General features: G+C 46.5%; 1 protein-coding gene across 3 annotated transcripts in view; it reads right to left on the bottom strand.

Annotated features, from left to right (window-relative positions):
• Positions 1-7,345: 7,345 nt before the first annotated feature.
• Positions 7,346-18,630, bottom strand: part of ITPRIP (inositol 1,4,5-trisphosphate receptor interacting protein) — a 28,556-nt gene continuing 17,271 nt past the window's right edge. For all 3 annotated transcript variants that reach the window (XM_087767208.1, XM_087767209.1, XM_087767212.1), the window contains exon 3: positions 7,346-15,780. In XM_087767208.1, coding sequence (XP_087623334.1) covers positions 14,118-15,767 — 1,650 coding nt within the window. In that variant the 5' untranslated portion in view covers positions 15,768-15,780 and the 3' untranslated portion in view covers positions 7,346-14,117. The remainder of the gene's footprint in view (positions 15,781-18,630) is intronic.

The following is an 18,630-nucleotide window of genomic DNA, read 5'->3' on the forward strand; positions in this document are numbered from 1 at the left end:
TACAGTTTTTCCTTTGTCTTTCCAGGTAGCTATTAGTCACTGGACTGGTTGTGCAGAAAGGAGTGAGGCGCTGTAAAGGCTAAAACAGATAGTGTAGTCTCTGAAGCTAAGATGCAGTTACCTAGTGCAAACTGTCCTCTTTAGACACTACTACTGCCAAACGGCTGAACTTGCAACCCTACCCACTTATCCCTGCTGAAGTCACATTTGCAGGGACTATCTAGTAATGGCTTCCAATTTGGGCTAGATTTGCTAGGGGAGCGTGTGGTTATAACCCTTCTCTGCCCTTCTGAAGTAGGGTTGGGCTTAGTCTGAGTCCTAACCTCAATTATCTTAAAGGCTGGAGTAGGGAGTAAAGCTAACAGAAACCATATCCTGAGCGGAAGGACATTCATTTTCTGTTCTGCTCCAGAACTTGAAGTGTTGCTATACATCTCAAGATGTAGGCGAAATCAGAGAACTGAAGTAGGAGTTCAGTCAGAGCATTATGTGCTGGTGGTGTCTTGCTGCTGGTGAAGGAATGAATATGTTCTGATCCTGCCATTTGCTTGCTGGAACGGAGCTTTGCAGTTGGACATCTTTTGAAGCTATCCTATATGCTAATATAGCAGAGTAGGGACAAGATCATGCATATCAAAGTAGTCACAGGAAAGACTTTTCTCTCTCATTTTTTTTTTTCATCTTCACATAGGGGAGTAAAAGAACTATGACCCATTCTGATGTTGCTCAGCTGTGCATGTCTTTCTCTGACAGACCACTAAACCCAAACTGGCTATAGTTCCAGGAAATAAGCATGCAGAAAGAAAGAAGGCAAAGCAGTATGGTCAAGGACAGGGCTGTGGCTCCTGTGGTGCTGAGGCAGTTGTCACGAGATGCACAAGACTGTTCCTATCTGTGTCCCGTGGCAGTGAGGTAAGGTAGCATAGCAGAAGGTAATGGTTCATGGTTTTCCTGGTAATTGAGGCACTGAATGTCTTGAAGCTTTTCTGGAGGAAGACTGAACTAATCTCTTTTTTACCTTTAAGGTATTCTACCCCAGCACACTAAATCTGAGGAGGTGCATGCTTGTGTAACTTCAAGTAGGAAATCAGATATGAAAGACATTTGATGAGGAAAAAGAATTAGCAGGATCTTGGTCTGTCAGCTTGTGGCTATTGGAGGGGATTGTTTATGCTCTTACTAGCTTTAATTGAAACTATGCAGGTTTTCCCCTCCTGTTTATGTTTGTGGCTTTTAAACACATCTGGCACTACTTAGAGAAATACTAATTACTCTGCTGTTCCTTCCAGAATGCTGATGTTCCTTAAAAAATTTCCCAGTCCAGATCTGATGCTGTACACGTTTTGTAGATTGTCATCAGAGAGCCCAGAGGAAGCATATAGCTGTGAGGTGTGTTGTCGGAATGTGGCTCCAGGCCGTTTCATTAGATGAAAGCAGGGTTTGAGCTTGATGAAGCCACTATCCCTGAAATGGTGTTGGTGGGATCTCAGTGGCAAACTTCCAAGGACTAACTGCAGAACATTTTGGTTTTATTAGCTGCTCTGCTTTGTGTAGTGCTTGTTAAAGCTGTTAGTATAGTAGGCTCTAAGTTGGCTTCTATAAACATGCTGGGAATATGTTGCAGTTTGTTCCAGTGTATTATTGGATGCTAGTGGGAGGTGTGACATTAGGGAGATCCAATAATGGGTTAAGAGCAGAGACTGGCATCCAAAAACTGAAGTGGCTAGGGCCAGACCATGGTAACCCAGAGTCTGTGTTGTCTGAACAGAAAGATGTGCTCTCCCCATCTTTATTTAGTGGCTGTAGAGTGTACCATTATAAATATGCTACTTCAGCAAAAAAGTAAAATGAAATATTCTGCCTTATAATTTAGTATTAAATATCAGTGTTCTAAATCCCCAGGCAGACAGCTGGGGTCTTGAACTCATTACAGCACACCAAGAAATGCAGGCCTCAGGCAAAGCGTTCTTGATGTGGTAATGAATATGCAACACTTTGGCCTAGTCTTCAAAGGAAAGGAAAAGTTATGTGAAATGGACTGGTGCTCTCCTTTCATGGGGAATGGGTGTAAAGGATACATCATGTTAGTTTAAAGAGGCCAAGAAAAGAAAACAACTATCTTTGGTTTTGGTCAACAGAGGAAAAGATGGAAGTTAATAATAGAAGGATCAAACAGATGAACAGCTCGACCCTTTGGTCAGAGCTCTCCTTAAAATCTTCTATGAATGAAATTGTACAGTGAGTACTGTATTTACTCACCTTCTGCTCCATATTTTGCCCTTGAAAGTTGGTGGTGGTGCTATTGCTTTCAAAAACAATGGTGAATTTTTTTTTTGTTCCCTGTTGTTGTGCCACCAAATATAACTGCTCTCAGCACAGGTTAAAGAAAAGATGAAGTTTGGTGTCAGACAAAAAAGGACAGAGGCTGTCTTGTAAAAACAGTGAGTTTAGGAGCATGATGGATAGGTACTTCAAATTAGCGAGACACTGGGCCTCGTTCTGCCCTGCGTTTGTAGCATGTCCCTATATCTTTACTGATGTCCTTGAGATGGTTGTTGGTACCATGATGCAAGACATGATCCAGCTTCTTGTTCTTCATTATCATTTTAGGATCCCTAATATTGAAGCTAAAAGCAAGGTGGAAGGGAACCAAGATGGAGGGATGGATGGGGATCCCAAGCTATCAGATCTGGGAAGGTTTACTGAGTTTTGGGTAAGTTGGGTGGGAGCTTGGGTGAATGGGACTGTGGCTGTGATAGAAGGTCCTTGCTTGGTGAAACTGTTGAGAAGAGTCTGTCCGGGGAGGTGTTAGAAGGGTCTGTGGTTCTTGTGCTGGAAGTGGTAGTAACTGGAGATACTGGTTTGAAAAGTCTCAAATGGCACATACTAGGGACACCCGAAACACTTTTGTGAACTCTATCCAGATGCCCGTGGCTTTGTTGCTTTTTCTAATCAATTAAAAAGGAAGAGAAAAGGACATCTCGGCTTCTTGCTACGTTTCATTTAACAGCTGTCTGTCCTGCTCATCAGAGGTGCCTGGCTGTGTGTGAGTGCATGTGCTAGGCATGTGTTGTTGGCACACTGTTACATCTCCTGGGCCTGCTCTCCCCAGTTTTCCACTGTCGTGGCATCTGTAATGTTCCCCTGCATTATCAGGATTTGGAAACTGGCTGTTTCTTATCCTGTCTCCTTTGTCTGCTAGTAGCCCAACTATTTCACCATTCTGTTCCTTGGACATTGGTTTCACTTGGGAATGGCTGATGAAAATGCAGTCTCTTTACAGTCATGAGATCAGATGCGATTTTACTAAACCATCCCCAATTTCTATAAGGTGGAAGCAGTCTTTGCTGCTGCTGGTCCAAAGCCAACAGGGATGGCAGTTGCTGATTTGGCTGAGTAAATTAGTAATGCCATGTGATGTTGTTAGGATTTTCCCCCTCCTAAAACACTTCGCTGATTTGCTAGAACAGGGATTTTAAAACTTGTCAAGGAGATGCAGCTGTGTCTGGGCTGGAGTGTGACAGCTGTTTAGCAGTGTGCAGTAACACCATATCTGAGTCCAGGAGGAAGTCAGAATGCAGCTTGTATTAAGGGGCCAGTGTACTGAGCCTGTTTCTGTGCCATTCACAGCTATCTTCTGACGTGCAGGAGGCAGTCTGTGAGAGTTACAGCACGTGCTGCAGGTTTGCATCTTAGAACCACTGCTCTTGGCAAAGCTGGTGGAAAAAGCTGTCTCTCCAGGGGAAATGGAGCCAAGGAAAGGGGCACCAAACAGCCACAAGCTGAGCAGGGAGCAGACACTGTTTCCTGTAAGCTGCAAACCACTTGCATGAGTCACCTATGTGGCTGCACAGCAAAGCATAGGAGGGCTGGGGAAAAGGAGGAAAAAGCTGTCAACTTCAGACCACCTGAAGAATTCATGAGGACCGACAGCGAGACATTATGGCTTAATATTGCCCTTCCTGCAGCTCTCTGCATACATTCCCATTTCCCCAAAGGATGCTTTTGAGCCTTTCCTCCTGTCACTCAAACCATCTTCAGAAGGGAGCTCTCAACAGGAATGCGCTCTGGGCCAATCCACAAGTCAGAGTGCAGCTGGTTTTATCCCTCTGCATTCATCACGCAGCTCTTTTCTGTGCCTGTTTAGGCTTGGAAGCAGAGGCTGTCTCCTCATAATAGCTAAGGCAGGGTGATTAATCAGCTGTTTCTCCTTGTGGGAAGACAACTCTGATATAATCCATGCCTTCAAACCCACAGGCTTGGTGCCTCTCAATTCCCCTTCATATGCTTTATGTAGCTTGGTTGTGTTGTGGTGGTGTATCTCTGCTCTGGATCAAACTTTTCACCTCCAAAGCTGTGCCAGGTGTGGCTCTGGCAGGAGAGAGTCTGTGTGGGGCCACTGGTAGAAACCTGCATGTGGGCAAGCCTTGCTTTTCTCTAGTTTTGCATACAGGAGCTTTATAATACTGACGTGATGCGATAACCCTGAAGGTGAACTGAACTGGCAGGAATATTGTGCTGACGGCGCAGAATGCCTCTGTCCCATGGGAACGCCTGTGTGACAGAGGCCAGGCAGAGCCGCTGTGCATCACTTGTGCTTACAGGCACAAGAAGCAGCCAGGGCTGCCCTGCCCTGCCTGGTGCAAGCTGACAGGCATGAGACCTGGAACATGTTAGCAAGCTAAGCATTGTCTCCCTGTGGATTTGGGAAATCCCTCTGTGCTGTTTGATTCCCAGCAGAGGGCTAGAGAGCAAGACGGAAGGTTAGGAGCAATATAATGAAATTCTGCCCTGATGCACCTGGGGAGGTGAAGCGGCTGATGAGTCAGGCTGTGAACAATGCGGTTTACTGATCCCAATTCTGCCTAGCTCTGCCCGCTGGGCCTGTATTGCACTGGGTTGGATCCTGAATGTTAGATTGTCTGCAGAAAGGTGCCTAATTGGATTTCCAACATTATCAGTGTTGTGGCACTTCTGGAAAGCAGCACAATACAGACAGAAACTTAATCTTGGCTCCTTACACATGATTAAGCCTTTGCTGAGCTGGGACTGTTAATAGCTGTGGGTCTGTTGGTGGATTTGAAGATTATTTCACATCTAAAATAAACTCCTTTTCCTGCAGAGCACCTAAGACACTTTTAAGAACTTCATTGGGGTTTTAATCTTCATTCTTATGCACAATTTTTAAAACAGTGCCACAGTCAGACATTTTACAAACACTCAAATGCCTAAACAGTGAGGGCTGTATTTAAATGTTTCACCTCAGCACCTCCTGCGTTTCCACCTCAGAGCAGATCAAAAAAGCTGAGAGATACCCACCTTCAAGACAAATTGCTGATCTGTGTTTTTTTTTTTTTTTTTTTCCTCTCCTCTAAAGGTTTGGATAAGCTCTGGTTTTAGCCAGACAGATTCAAAATTACTTAAAACCTCAATGCCTTTATTCAAAGGCACCACCTCTGCAAACAATGACTGAAAAGCTTTGCTCTAGAGAGCACCTGAGCCCTCTACAGATCTGTCAAATTTGGTTAAAGTTGTTTGATGGATTCAAAAGTTACTTGGCAGGAGATGAAGGGATAGACCCTCCTCTTCCCCCCCCCCCCCCCCCGCCATATGCACGCACGCACACACTGACTGCATAGGAAACTGGCTAAAAATAACCTAGTTTATGTTGTCATAATGAATTCATCATTTTAGAAAAAGGCAGGACTGCCTGGAATTTTACTTGGAAGGGGTACAACAGCTCAAATGTTTGGTTGGAGCCACTGAACCAATACCTTGAGAAATCCTCTTTCCAAATAAGCACAATCCAGGTAACTACAAGACACATATCTGATACTGTGGCAGTGGCACTTGGGGACAGACGTGAGTTACCTTTTCGACCCGCAAGCAAAGAACCATTACACAGAGTTGAGCAGAGAGGATGAAACGTCCTCAAGAAGTGGGCAAATCCTGAGCAGTATCCCATTCTGAGACCAGTGCTCCCAGCTTGACTGCTAGCGGTACCTGATGAAATGACTGTTAGCATGCCTGTAGGTCACCATATCCTCTGAGGTTGCTCTTGTCTTTTTATAGCACAGACATTGCTGCCTACTTGAAGTAAAGGAGATTCTGTCCTTGCTTGTGGATATTCCATGAGTGGTAAATAGTCATTAGATAAATTATTAGCTGTGAATTATTCTCCTGGCTTTACTGTCCTGCCTGCCTCTCTGGATGACTTAAGGCTTGAAAAGTGCTCATTTGTATCAACACAAACATCACCCTGATTTTCATCGTAGCAAAACAACATTGTGCATTGGGAAACAGAAATGCCTGTGTGGAATAAACAATTTTTCTAAGGTCTGCAGATCTTAGTACTAGCCACACATCAGAATTATGTATCTGATTACCATGAAGGGTGTGAGATACAGGGGTGTTTCATGCCAAATTCATAAGAACTGCCCAGTATAACAGTTACATATCCAGGCAGCGCATAAAAGGAGATCTTCTTGTGCTTGTGGAAAAGGCTGCTTGTTGCATTTGCAAGTGTTACCTGTCCAGTGAAGTCTGTCACTGTGCTGGGGGACCAGGGATGCAGACTGGGCCTGCGTTCACGAGCTTTTCATGACCTTTCTGAGTTTTCCCAAACGTCAGGTACCACACAGGGGTAACTTGATTTCAGTCTTAAACGTCATGGGGAAACTTGTGTAAAGAGAGGAGGACCAGGCTGTAGCAAGTACAGCAGCTCATCACGCTGGAGAGACATGCTACGGACATCTGTGCTAGTACATTCATCCAAATGCTGATGAGACTCAACATGGGCTTATTGGCACAACAGTCTACCTGAGAGAGCTCCTAGTAGAGAGCAAGCAGCTGAAACAACCCCAGTCTGGAGGAACTGGTCTGAAAGAGGTGGGTTTGGAGAGGGTTGTTAATGATGGACTGCAGCGAACTCAGATGATTTGGGAATTTTGAGAAACTGAAAGAACTCTGAGCTGTGTTTGAAAACCTTCATGAAAATGAAAAGTTTCACAGTTAACATTATACCTGCCGTCCTTGTGTTCTTTTATTTGATCTATTTCCAAATTTTCAGCATTTAAAATGATGTTTTGAAGTTTTCACATTAAGTGGCAGTCAATGCCCAATGTCACAGAAACTTTACGGGGCCAGATTGGAGGCCCTAACACAGAATAACAGGTAGTTACTGTGACTTCTCAGTTTATGGCTTAGAGACACAAATGTAAAACAGCAAAGTTTTTATTTTAAGCATTACAAGGAGACATTATGGGAAGCTTTTATTAACCAAAAGAAGAGTTTTATTGGACAATAAGGGAGAAGGAGGTCAATGTTACTTGTATTCTTGCCCCAAAAGAGAAATTGTAAATAGCTAAGACCTTTCCCCATAATTATTGAGTCAGCTTCTGCCATCTAAAACATTTAAACAACATATGGGTATTGAAAGCAAAAATGCCCAGGTCTTTAAGGTCTGATCATCTACTAAACCAGGGCAGCAGAGAAATTCACTCTGCTACGTGTTAGTTGTTTTCATCTTGCACTCGCCCTCCCACATAGGCCTGACAGCATCAGAAGCCAAGAGCTAGTGGAGGATTTCTGGCCTGTGACAGACTTGATTGCTTTGTGTGACTTCCCCATATTCAGCTATTTATTCTCAATGTGCTGAAAAAATGTCAAAGTACATCACCACGAACTCATCTCTCTTCTCAGGGATTATTTTAAAGTGGTAATAAAAACTGAGATTAGAGATGCCTCTAGCTGGAATGGAGTGCTGCTTCCTAAATCTAAGTAAAAATCAGCCTTTTTTTTTGGTGAAGTTTCTCTTGGGAGTTTTGATTTCAGAAGAAATTGAATGTTGAAGGGGAGAGAGACCTGGAACATGACAGAGAGCAATTAACCATGCAGCAGCGGGAGGGATGGCTGGCACGCACACCATTTCCAGGTGCACGACGCAGGGCTTTCAGTGCACAAACCCCAGACTGTGCCGGTGCGGTACAATCGTTAATAAAAGGCAGCTCCATTTTTTTTATACAGTTGCAAGCGAAAGGCAATTGCATATTGATGAGAGTGAGAGGACCAGACTCAGGTTTACTCTCAGTTCAAGTTCACGTGCTCATTAGCCTAGGTTGGGATGATCTGTCCCTTTGCTCAAGGAGTGACGGACGTCCCAGGACAGCAGTAAGCAGTGACAAGCACAGATAGCCATGTCTAAGTGCACTAGCTAAATCTCCAGCCATAAAGCACGCATTTAAGGTTTGAGCTGCAGGGTGGTTGTTACCTCAGGAGCTTTTGTCCATCTCTAGGTGTGTTGTCTACAGGTGTGGGAAGCACGTTTCTGGACTGCAGTGTAGCCATAATCGTATGCCGAAAATCTAGGCTGCTAGACTTCTGGTGAAAGCCAGCACATTGGAATCAGGGCTTTAAGAAAGCCTGGAAATAGGGAAAACACAAGAATTGGAATCTCTGAAGAATCCAGACCAAAGCCCAGAGGAAAACTGTTTTACTACTAGAAGAGGCGGCCAAAACCAGTCTCTAGTGGCTGGGGTTGGCCTCTGTCTCTGCATCTGCCTACTCTATGACAGACAATACTGTAATAATGGCCACGGCATGACTAATTGCCCTTCTGAAAAAGGATTTTATATTGATGCTACCCCTGCTGTTACACGGCAACATGGAAGCAGTAAAAAAATTGTTCCAGGAAGTCAACAGCTCAATGGAGAAAACGTTGCTGAGCTTGTCAGACTGAGCTTTAAAGCATGGTGGGTTTATTTTGGGGCTTTCATTTATTCATTTTAAATAACAAAGTTGCACTAAAACAACCAAGCCTGCGGATGATCCTGGGCCACAGCACTCACAAGCTCCATTTACCGCAGTCTGTGGTTGACACTGGGAAACTGTCACTCCTGGCTAGGTAGGCTTGTGCTGCAGCTCTCAAGCCAGCCGCTTCTCAGACCTGTTCAATGCTGATTCAGCCCCAGCGATCACTGGAAGGAAGAGTTATTAATTAAAGGTGTGCAGAGCATTCTGTGGGGCTGGAAGACATGTCACCAAAGAAACAGTGGTGTTTTAATTATATGAATTCATAACCAGCTTTGGATTTCCTTCCAGAGCCAGACCACATTAGAATATTAACAAGGAGTCGTCGTTCCCTTAAACCAGAGAAAGAGGTTAAGCAGGAGGCTAAGTGGTGCTGGGTGGTTGCTGGAACTGGGCTGTGGATACCTGTAAAGCAAGCAGGTAAAGAGGATTCCTCTAGCTGAACTGGAAATTCAGGCAATTTCTGGTTCAGCCAATAAGGGCAACATCTACCAGCGATATTTAGGGCTTGCCAGAAAAGCGTGTTCTTTGAGCAGCGATATCCAGAATAATTATTTTGAGTTCCTGTGGATTCATATTCTCAGGAAGTCTGACATCCCTGCTATTCCACTTTAGGTTCATGTTGCATCTTATTCTGGAACAATTTCTACAGGCAGTCAGAAATCACAGGGATTCTTGCTATTGGGCTCACTGTGCTAGGATCACACTGGGCATATCCCCACTCCATCCTTCTGCTCTCTCAGAAACATTCTTTGGGGAACTAGAAACAAAACAGACTTCACACTTTAGATTTTGTACAAGACTTCCTTTATTATAAATAGAGCTGCATGAGAAGATCTATACAAATTCAACAGTGTCCTGCTATAAAAGCGGTTTGAGTGCAGCATTGTCAATGAAGGAAGACCTTAGTTTGGAATGTTTGGTGTTATTGCCCATCTCAGCTGCATTGCCAAGATTGATCTTCACACTACAGTTTTGCTTCTGAGCTAACATTACACCCGCCCCCCCCCCATCCTAAAAAAAAAAAAAAAAAAGACAAGTAATAAATAAAGCTATTGCTATGTAGGATCCTATGAGAACTAACCCCTCAATGACCAGCAGCTAAGCTGTTACAGGTGGGTAAAGTCTCATTTCTTCACCACAGAGAAAATGTTGCAAAGGCTTTGCATTAAAACCATCTGGTGAACAAGCACCAAATCCTGCTGCTTAAATATTGGATAGTTTTGGATCTTTTTGCTGAAATACATCTTTATACCCCCATAAGACCTGTACACAGAGCAACTGGAGAGAGAGAGAAGCCATATTCTATGGTTGCCACATACTAAGGAGTGAACTCCCAACAGCTCCCCTTAGAAGACATTCAGCTCCTGAACAATAATAACCTTAGACCAAGACATTTCCTAAAGGCAAATGGCTCCTGAGACTGCGTTGTAGATCAGCGGCTGCTACCAAGCCACCACTAATTCCATTGCTTTGGCAGAGCCTATAATAAAATATTAAAACCGCAAGTTGAGGGTGGAGGGAGTGCTTGGAAACCAGCAGAAGGCAACAGGAGTTCATCTGTTAAATTCACCTGGTTAGCAAACAGCAAGAACAGCGCTGAGACCCAAGAAAGAGGTCTGGGACAGGCAGTTTACCCTTCCTTAGGATCTCTCACGGAGATACAGGCATTACCAAAGAGATGTTGTGTGTTTGTTACTCACGTGTCATATGCTGTTTGGTTTTAAAAGAACGTTATTCACTTTAAACCACAAAACCCCGCTTCCACCCCCAGCCTTTAAAGCTGCTTCCTATGAATGCCCAACCAGACTTCAACCAAGGCAGAACTAAACATGGGCAGCACTAAAAAGTCTTAGGACATTTTTACTGGCTGACAGCTGACAGAGCTAAACTGTCTTATAAACCTTTTTTATGAAATGTGAGTGCGGCCTTTTAGTGACAGGGCGAGTACTTGGTGGGCAAAGATTTAATACAGCAGAGACAGGCAGTCCAAGGAATGATGTGCTGCACATCACGGCCTCCTTGTACCACTGCAGAGGTCTGATCCAGAGAAATGCCGTGTACCCACATCTCAGATGGGGCACTTATATACCTCTGGTATACATACTGGTATTATGGCTTACAAAGAAGCTCTCTGCCCTGAGGCTTACTGGAGCACAGCTTATAATCACAGAGCACTTCTCCCCCCAGATAGGTATGAGCAGGTTCCCTCACAGCCTAAATGCACAGAGCAGACCTCTTAAAAGGTGCTCAGGGCAAAATGAGCATATTGCATGTAGGAAAATTAAGCCAAGCAATTTGCTTTCAGGGGAATCAAATCCATAAATTCCTTGGTTCAGCTCCAGCTTGGGTTCAACTAAACCCCATGGGAACACTGCAGGGTCAGTTTGGGCTTAAGAGAGAACAGGCACACAAATACAGAAAATGAAGAACAGAAGATTCAACCCACTTATCAGTTTAGGTTTCTTTGAGTCTGAGCAGCAGTGCTCAGAGCTGTGTAAGACGAGTTTAGGCATGTTTACAAGCCCGTAGGACTGGCATTACAAAGTTTTGTTCTGACATTTTAACAGGGGAGTTAGTTACCTTCTGCTGTTCAACAGCCTTTTCTTCTCATCCTCCCCCTGCTCAACCTTATACAAAAGTTATTTTTCAACCCTGAACGTCATTTCCTGAGAGACCTGGGTCACAAATTTGTTTCTGTTCTTTGGACAGGCTAAATTTAGACTCCTGACAGGAAACGGCAGAGAAATTTTTATTTCTTTCTGGCTGGGCTGGGAATATGTTTAGAAGCAACTCTGACCACAACTGCTTCAGCCTAACCTGCCTGCCAGCAAAGCTGGATCTGCTACAGGCACTATGCAGTAAACCTGGGCAGGTAAAAGTGGCAAATTGCTTGGGTTTGCAAACAACTTACACAGCTTCCAATGTAGCCTCCAGGCTCCAGTATTCACCCACCCTCCCTGTACCTCTGCTTGTCACCACCTGCTTGCCGTGTCCCTCAGATTGCTCCTGCCCTCTTTCCTACCGGGGAAGGCTTGCTTGGTTGTGCTAATGAAAACCAGGCGCTTACAGCACGCTTCAGCGTTAGCAATTAGTCCTGCCCTGTTGCTCTGCCAGCCCTGGCAGTCTCCCAGGCTCTCATCGCCCAGGGTGCTGAAGCAAGCACTGATGATCCAAGACTCTTGGCTACTGGCATTACCCACCAGCCTCTTCTCTCCCATTTTGCTTCCTACTCCTTACTTTCTGCTCAGAAATATTACTTAACCACCCTATAGCTGGGATGACAAAAGCCAAGGGGAGCGGCAATTTGAGCAGAGTTGCCTGTCCCCACCTGTGCTTTCTTATAAACCAGGTGTGGAAATGGGAGTTACCGCTTTCTCTGCCTTTGTGCATGAAATGTCCTTCACTGGTGGAAGGACAGACAAGAGCAGACATCAAGGAGGTGGTGAGATGGTTTTTATCAGGAAAAGGGAGGAGAGGACACATCTACGGAGAGTTTGCTTATCAACAGGGTGGATAAGTCGCCTCATGCTGTATGCTGTCCCTGTGACACAGGATTAAATCTCTCTGATGCACGTGACAGAGATGATTGATAAAAAGGAACCTGTGGAGTCACAGTAATATCATCCCTGATGGGCCTCACCACCCAGAACAACTACCCTCTTGTAAACAGGATTCAGAAAAGCCCTAGTGTAAAACATTGCAGGAAATCCTAGTGTAAGAAAATTGTAGGAAAGGCCCCTTAGCGCTGGATGCCAGGCCTCCGGGACCAGCACAAAGCAGATCTGCACCAAGGCCTTGGCTTGGATCCTGCACGAAGCAGATGAAGGAGGGTGAGGAGCCAGTGAGCCCTCTCTTCCAGCAAAGCCACCTTGCTGGGGCTGGGCAGCCCACTGGCATGGCACAAACGTGCTGCTTCCCATGGGATTTCAGGCACCTCCATGTCTGCATTGGGCTTTTTAGCACATACCTTGAGATTCTCCCCTGGCTTGAAAGTCTGCAGAAGCTGTCATTTCCCCATCGCACTCCCAGCTCAGCAAATTATGGTCTGCTAGCAGCAGCTCCTCAGGGCCTCATCAGAGCAGCAGTCTTTAAAAGGACTGAGAAGACCCTAAGTGGAGGCAAACAGGTAGCTTTTGCCTGGGTATCTGGGAGCAGAAGGGATGCGACACAGACCACAAGGCAGCTGTAGAGGCAGCGCTGCCAAGCTCTCCTCCTAACTCAGAGCCATCCTGCTGGCCTTGGCCTCATTAAAACCATGCTGGGAGAGTCACACTCTCATTTGGAGGGTGATTGTTCCCCCCTGCTACCAGACTGCTGAGATGATTGGCTTCATTACAGGATAATTTTGGAGAACTGCTTCTTTTATGAAAGCAAAACCTGTAGCAGTCCTTTCTCTCTTGGCTGTTCTCAGCCTTGCTGCCCCGAGGTAAGGGAAACAAACAAACCAAAATGCCAGAATCCAATAACGGTGTTTCTCTCTTTTATCTAAGGTAAAAAAGGTTCCTGTCCATTTATCCATGGAAAATGGCCAGGAATATAACCCACTAGCCATGTTACTGTGAAGAAAATGGAAGACTTGAATGAAATGGTCTGAAGGCACAGACCCTGCTGCCTGCTCTGCTACATCCCCCCCAGGGAGAAGAAACATGCAGGGTGCAGGGATATTTTTGAAGGATAGGACAAGCAATTTAAACTACTGCTACAAATCCTATCAAGAAGGCTTTTTTTGTAACTACAGTTACCTTTTGATTAAAGAGCTGTGGTTGATTTAAGGATCTCCATCCAGTCCAGATCTTGTGCATGACCCTCCTCCCCACACCAGCACCGAGTCTTATATTGCGCTTCCCATCAGTCGCAGAGCTCCTGCTGTCTGCAAGCAGACAGGCTCCTGCGATCCCAAGATCCCGTCTCTGATTCCTCCACCCTTTTCTTATCTCCCCTTTCCAAAGGAAATGAAGTATTTGGCCACCACCACCGTTTGCATTGCAGGCATCTGAATAAATTAGTCATATTTGTTGCTCACCACCACTGTAGTGTGACTGAGGCACAATAGAAAAATACATTCTTAGCTGCATAAAACCCAGCCAGCACACCAGTGGAGCAGAAACTGACTTTTATACCACGTCTTCCCATTTCTCCCTATCCTACCCCCATCCCCTCTCCCTTGCTGCAGAAACCATGGCCCAGGACTGGTTCAGCTGCAGACAAGAAGCTGTACTGGCAAAGCTGGTTGTCTCCAGGAGGCTTCGGAAAGCTGCCCTCTGGACCTGTGCTTAGAGGAACAAGTGTTTTCCTGCTGGCTTTGGTTAAAGGGATTCCTTATGGATCCCATTGGTGTGTGCAACGGGAATGTGCACCGTGTATTCATTTATTAGTGCAGGCATGTTCCTGAGCATCTCGTGGAACGTGTCCACTGTCTTCCTGTAAACGTCCCTGTGTAGCACAAAGGGACGGAAAAGGTTGAGAGGCTCAGCCCTCTGGAATATGATGGGCAAGCTCAGCTCTGCTGGTACCTTCCCATTGCCAACAAAGAAGTGGTAGAGCTTCTTCTCATGCAAACATTTCTCCAGGAATTTCAGCATGTCCTGTAGACGGGCCTCCAATTTCTCTGGGGCCCAGTCCTGACTGGGACGTGTCTGTAGGAGATGCAGCATCACTGTCTTCAGGTGGTAGTTGGTGAGCCCGCTTGGACCCGTGAGGCTGCACTGCTTCCCGTGGAGGAAGGAGAGGATCTGAAGGCAGCTCACATGGCAGGCGTTAGCAGGCAGCGTTTTGGAGACCAGCTGGATGAACCTCCTCTCATACACTGCGAAGGTGAGAAACCAGTGAGTGCTGGAGGGGAGGTCTGCTGCCAGGCCCCTCCGAGGAAAATGAGAGATGAAGTAAACGTCAGAGTTCTCGTACTGCACCACAGGGGTGAGGTTGAAGGCAATTGATTTCCCTGACCTAAATTTTATCTTCAGGGCTCCTGGTGAGTCCAGGAGGCTGAAGGAAAGGTCGAATTCGTACTTGTGGGAGATTCTGTTCCAGGCCTTGGTGACCGCGATCTGGAACCACTTCATGACTTGGTCGGCATCCAGATATTGAGTATTTTTGAAGCAGAGGAGGTCTTCCATCTCACCGCTGGGTCTGGTAGGATTGGCTTGGCTATGGAGGAGACACAGCATATCTTCCCCTAGTTTAGTCTTGTCACAGATGCAACCTGTCACATCCTCATCTGCCCTGCATACCTTGATAGTGCCATAACCTTGTTCATCTGGGGGAAAAGAGTCACCAGAACACCAGATCTGGGACCGGAAACAGTATGGCTCTGGGGGGGCAAAAGGCACTATCAGATCACAGACAAAAGGTTTACGCACTCTCCAGTTCTCATACATGCTCCCCACACCCATGCAGTCCTCCACTTCCATGTCAGCATCCCGGTTACAAACGCTCCTCAAGGCCTCCAGCAGGTCATCTGCAAAGCCTTCCACCATCTCCCGCATCCTGGCCATGTCTCCGGTGGTACCCAGGATGCGCTTCTCATAGAAGCTGGCCAAGACAGCCTTGTCAGGGAAGGCCACTCCTTTAAATGCTTTCCCCAGGACAGCCATATCATCCTCTTCTCCTCCCATGTCCTGCCAATTCCCTTCCTGGAAATCCTGCCTCCAGAGCTCGATCAGCAGGAAGATGACCATGGAAAGGGCAGTCCACATATCCCATCGGACTTTTTCCTCTTTGCTTTCCTCCACTACCTCTGCAGCCTTTTCCAGAGCCTTCTGTGTGGCTTCCTGGGCTGCAATTTCCTGCTCCAAGCGCAACTGCTCCAGCCGAAGGCTCTCCTCCCGCTCCTTCATCTTCTGGATGATTTCTTCCGTGTTCTCGGGGACAGTGCCATTCTCTTTAGGGAAGAGGAGAGGGTGGTTGACAATAGCTGTAATCACCACTAGGCACACCCGGAAGATTCCCACGGGCATGGCAGTTCCTTCCCTGAAAGAGAAAGAAAGGCAGAATGATCCACGATTCAGAGTATTTTCCCTCAAGAAGAAAAATGAAAGAAACTCCTCACTTGAATAAAAGCTTTGGCATCCTTCCTAGCCCTGAAAAAAACACTCAAGTCCAGAAGCTCCTAAGCGCATGCCTATTTCTGCAAGTTACCAACAAAGCTTCCCAAAGAGACTTTATCAGCAGATGGTGAGGATGAAAGTGTCCTCTTATCAAATTAACTTTGAAGAACAGGACTGTGAAGGCACTTGCTACTGTCAGCCCACTGTGATGCTGCTGGGGCAGGGTGGGAGGGCATGTCCTTACTCCCTCCTTTAAAGTTCTCAGGACAGAAAGGGAAAGAAGCAGGCAGGACCTCCCCAGATATAAAAAAACAGGGCTGGAGATGTCCACTGCTCTCCCTCGGTGTAAGGCTAATGTTGCAGACGTGGCAATGGCATAGGCAGGGCTGTCCTGGCCACCTTCCACGTTAAGCATGCCTGGGGACCCACACAGCCTGCTCCGATGAGAGCGATCTTCACTGCCAGTGCTGGTGTGCACCTCGGTGGGAACAAGTCTGCATGGTTTTGTGCTTCTAAGCAGGCACTAGAGGAAAAACTCTTCCAGCCTTCCAGCACCATCAGGATCAGGCTGTGGCAAACTCTCCCGGCCCCCAGGATGCCTCATGACTGCGGTCCCTGGAAAAAGGGCAGAGACAGAAAGATTGCTAATCTGGAAAGGGTTTCCTTTAACCCAGTGGTTTTAAAAGCATCGGGTTGTTTATTTTTTGTGTTTACTTCACTATTAATCTGTGGAAGACACTAGTAAACACCATGGCTTTGATCTAAGCCATCTTCCCCAAGCACCCCCTTAAACAGCTGTGCTTGCAGCCAGCTCACTCCTACCTGAAGTGAGCTCAGCGTGGCTGCGAGGACATACCCTGGGTCTTGGTGTCACTGCGCCTGCCACAGGCAGCCGTGTGCCAGCAACAGTCCCACCTGTCACCCCTTGCACAAGCCCTTGGCATGACTGAGACGGCTATGATGTTTTGGAGTTGCTTCGTGTGGTTAGTAGCTCTGCTGCTCAGCCCTCACACTTAATGAAGCTTTCCATGCCATAGGGCTCATGATGAAAGAATTTAATTCCCAGCTTTCTGGGACACAGTCCGATTGCTGGGGCATCTGCCTGGCCCTGACGAGGCCTCCCAGAGGTCTGGGCCAGAGGGTGCTCAGGCTGAAGCCTGGGCTGTTTCCTCCCAGGTGGCATTTCTGTTTCTGGAGGGCTAGCACCCCTATCAATATCCCAAGTGCCTGCTAGGGCAAGACAATCTGAGGTTGTCACCCACTGCTGAGAAGTGGCAAGCTCATCAGTCCCTCTTCCTAGCAACATGACCTCTCAGTCCTACCACAGGGAGATCAGAAGGACAAGATCGACAAGCAGAGGTATTTCTTCTTCCAGCTGGGATGTTTTAACGGAGCCCCTTTAATGCCTCAAAAGTGTGTTTGAGAGAAAAGAGTTTCTGTTACAGAAATAAAGCCTATCCATAAAATACCTAATCAATCAAACCAGAACAAACAATCTCATTCCTAACAAACCAATTCACCCTGCTGCAGGAATGAGGCTGTTTCACAGAGCCAAGAGATGGTGAGGCACCGTGTGTGCACCGGCAGATGAGGGCTGTCATTTTCTCCCCCTGCAATAGCTCCTTCCTGGCCTGAACCCGGCATGTTTTGGTACCACAGCAACCCTGCTGTCCCAGCGTCTGGGCAAGAAGGAGAACATCTCTGGCAATCTCATTTATGCCTCCACAGGGCATGCAATAAAGACAGACCCATCCCAGTGGTCCTTGTTATCATTACCGCACAACAAACTGCTGCCTTTCGATTGCAGGAACCTGGATTTCCTCTATGTGAGCACTTACTGTACATGGGAACTGTATCCTTCAGCGTGCAATTATCTTTGCTTACAAGAGGGCTGGGACTGGAATAACAAGGGAAGGGAACAGGATTGAGGTGCATTGTCCAAGCAGCAAGAAAATTCACACGGTGCTCAGGATAACGCTAAGTGCCCCTCCCTGTGTAACATTTACTAACTAACCTTTTTTTACATCCCATGTACATGCGTAGATGCATGTCCTTACGCAGACGTTCCTCTGGAGATGGTTTGCTGGCCTTTTTTGTCCTTTTTACATTTACATTAACTCTTTAATTCATCAGGCAATGAATTAAAGCTTAATTAATGCCCAAAGCTGGGTGTTCATTTATTCTGTGAGCTCCGTGCCTGGCCACATTTTAAAAATAAACTGGGGTCACCCTGCATTGCAAAGGGCTTTATCAGTTTGCCGGGGCAGGGCAGGAAGCGCTGGCGAGCTCCTTTCCTTAGTGCTACGCTCTTGCAGACTACGTGTGCTTTTCAAGCTTAAAAATAACATGGCCAAGGGCCAGGTGCCTCCTCTTGCAGTCTTGACCAGGACGACATTGCTGCTCTGCCCTGCTAGACCTCTGTCCCTGTGGATGAGATGTTTTACTGCTACCAGATTCCTTCTTAGATGCATAAGGCTGAGAGAAGTCAGCTTCCTTAGGACCTTCGTGTATCCGTCAAGACTCTTCTGTGCCCAGCTGCCCGTGGGCACACCGCTTCCAGAGGCTGCCTGCCCCAAAGCTCTGCTAGCAGAAGGGGTTAGGCCAGACACCCCCAAGTCCATCGCTGGCCAGCTCAGCTGAATTAATTCTGAGTCACACTGACAGTCTAGGCTACCCCAGCCAATTTTGCAGGAGTAGATTAGGAAGCACACACACAGCCTTTCCCCCCAACAAACTCTACAGGCATCAATCTCTGGAAGAGAGTCAGGATGAA

The sequence above is a fragment of the Nipponia nippon genome, unplaced genomic scaffold, assembly GCF_047370975.1.
Source record: "Nipponia nippon isolate SJK-2023a ecotype South Korea unplaced genomic scaffold, ASM4737097v1 scaffold_3, whole genome shotgun sequence".
Lineage (NCBI taxonomy): Eukaryota > Metazoa > Chordata > Aves > Pelecaniformes > Threskiornithidae > Nipponia > Nipponia nippon.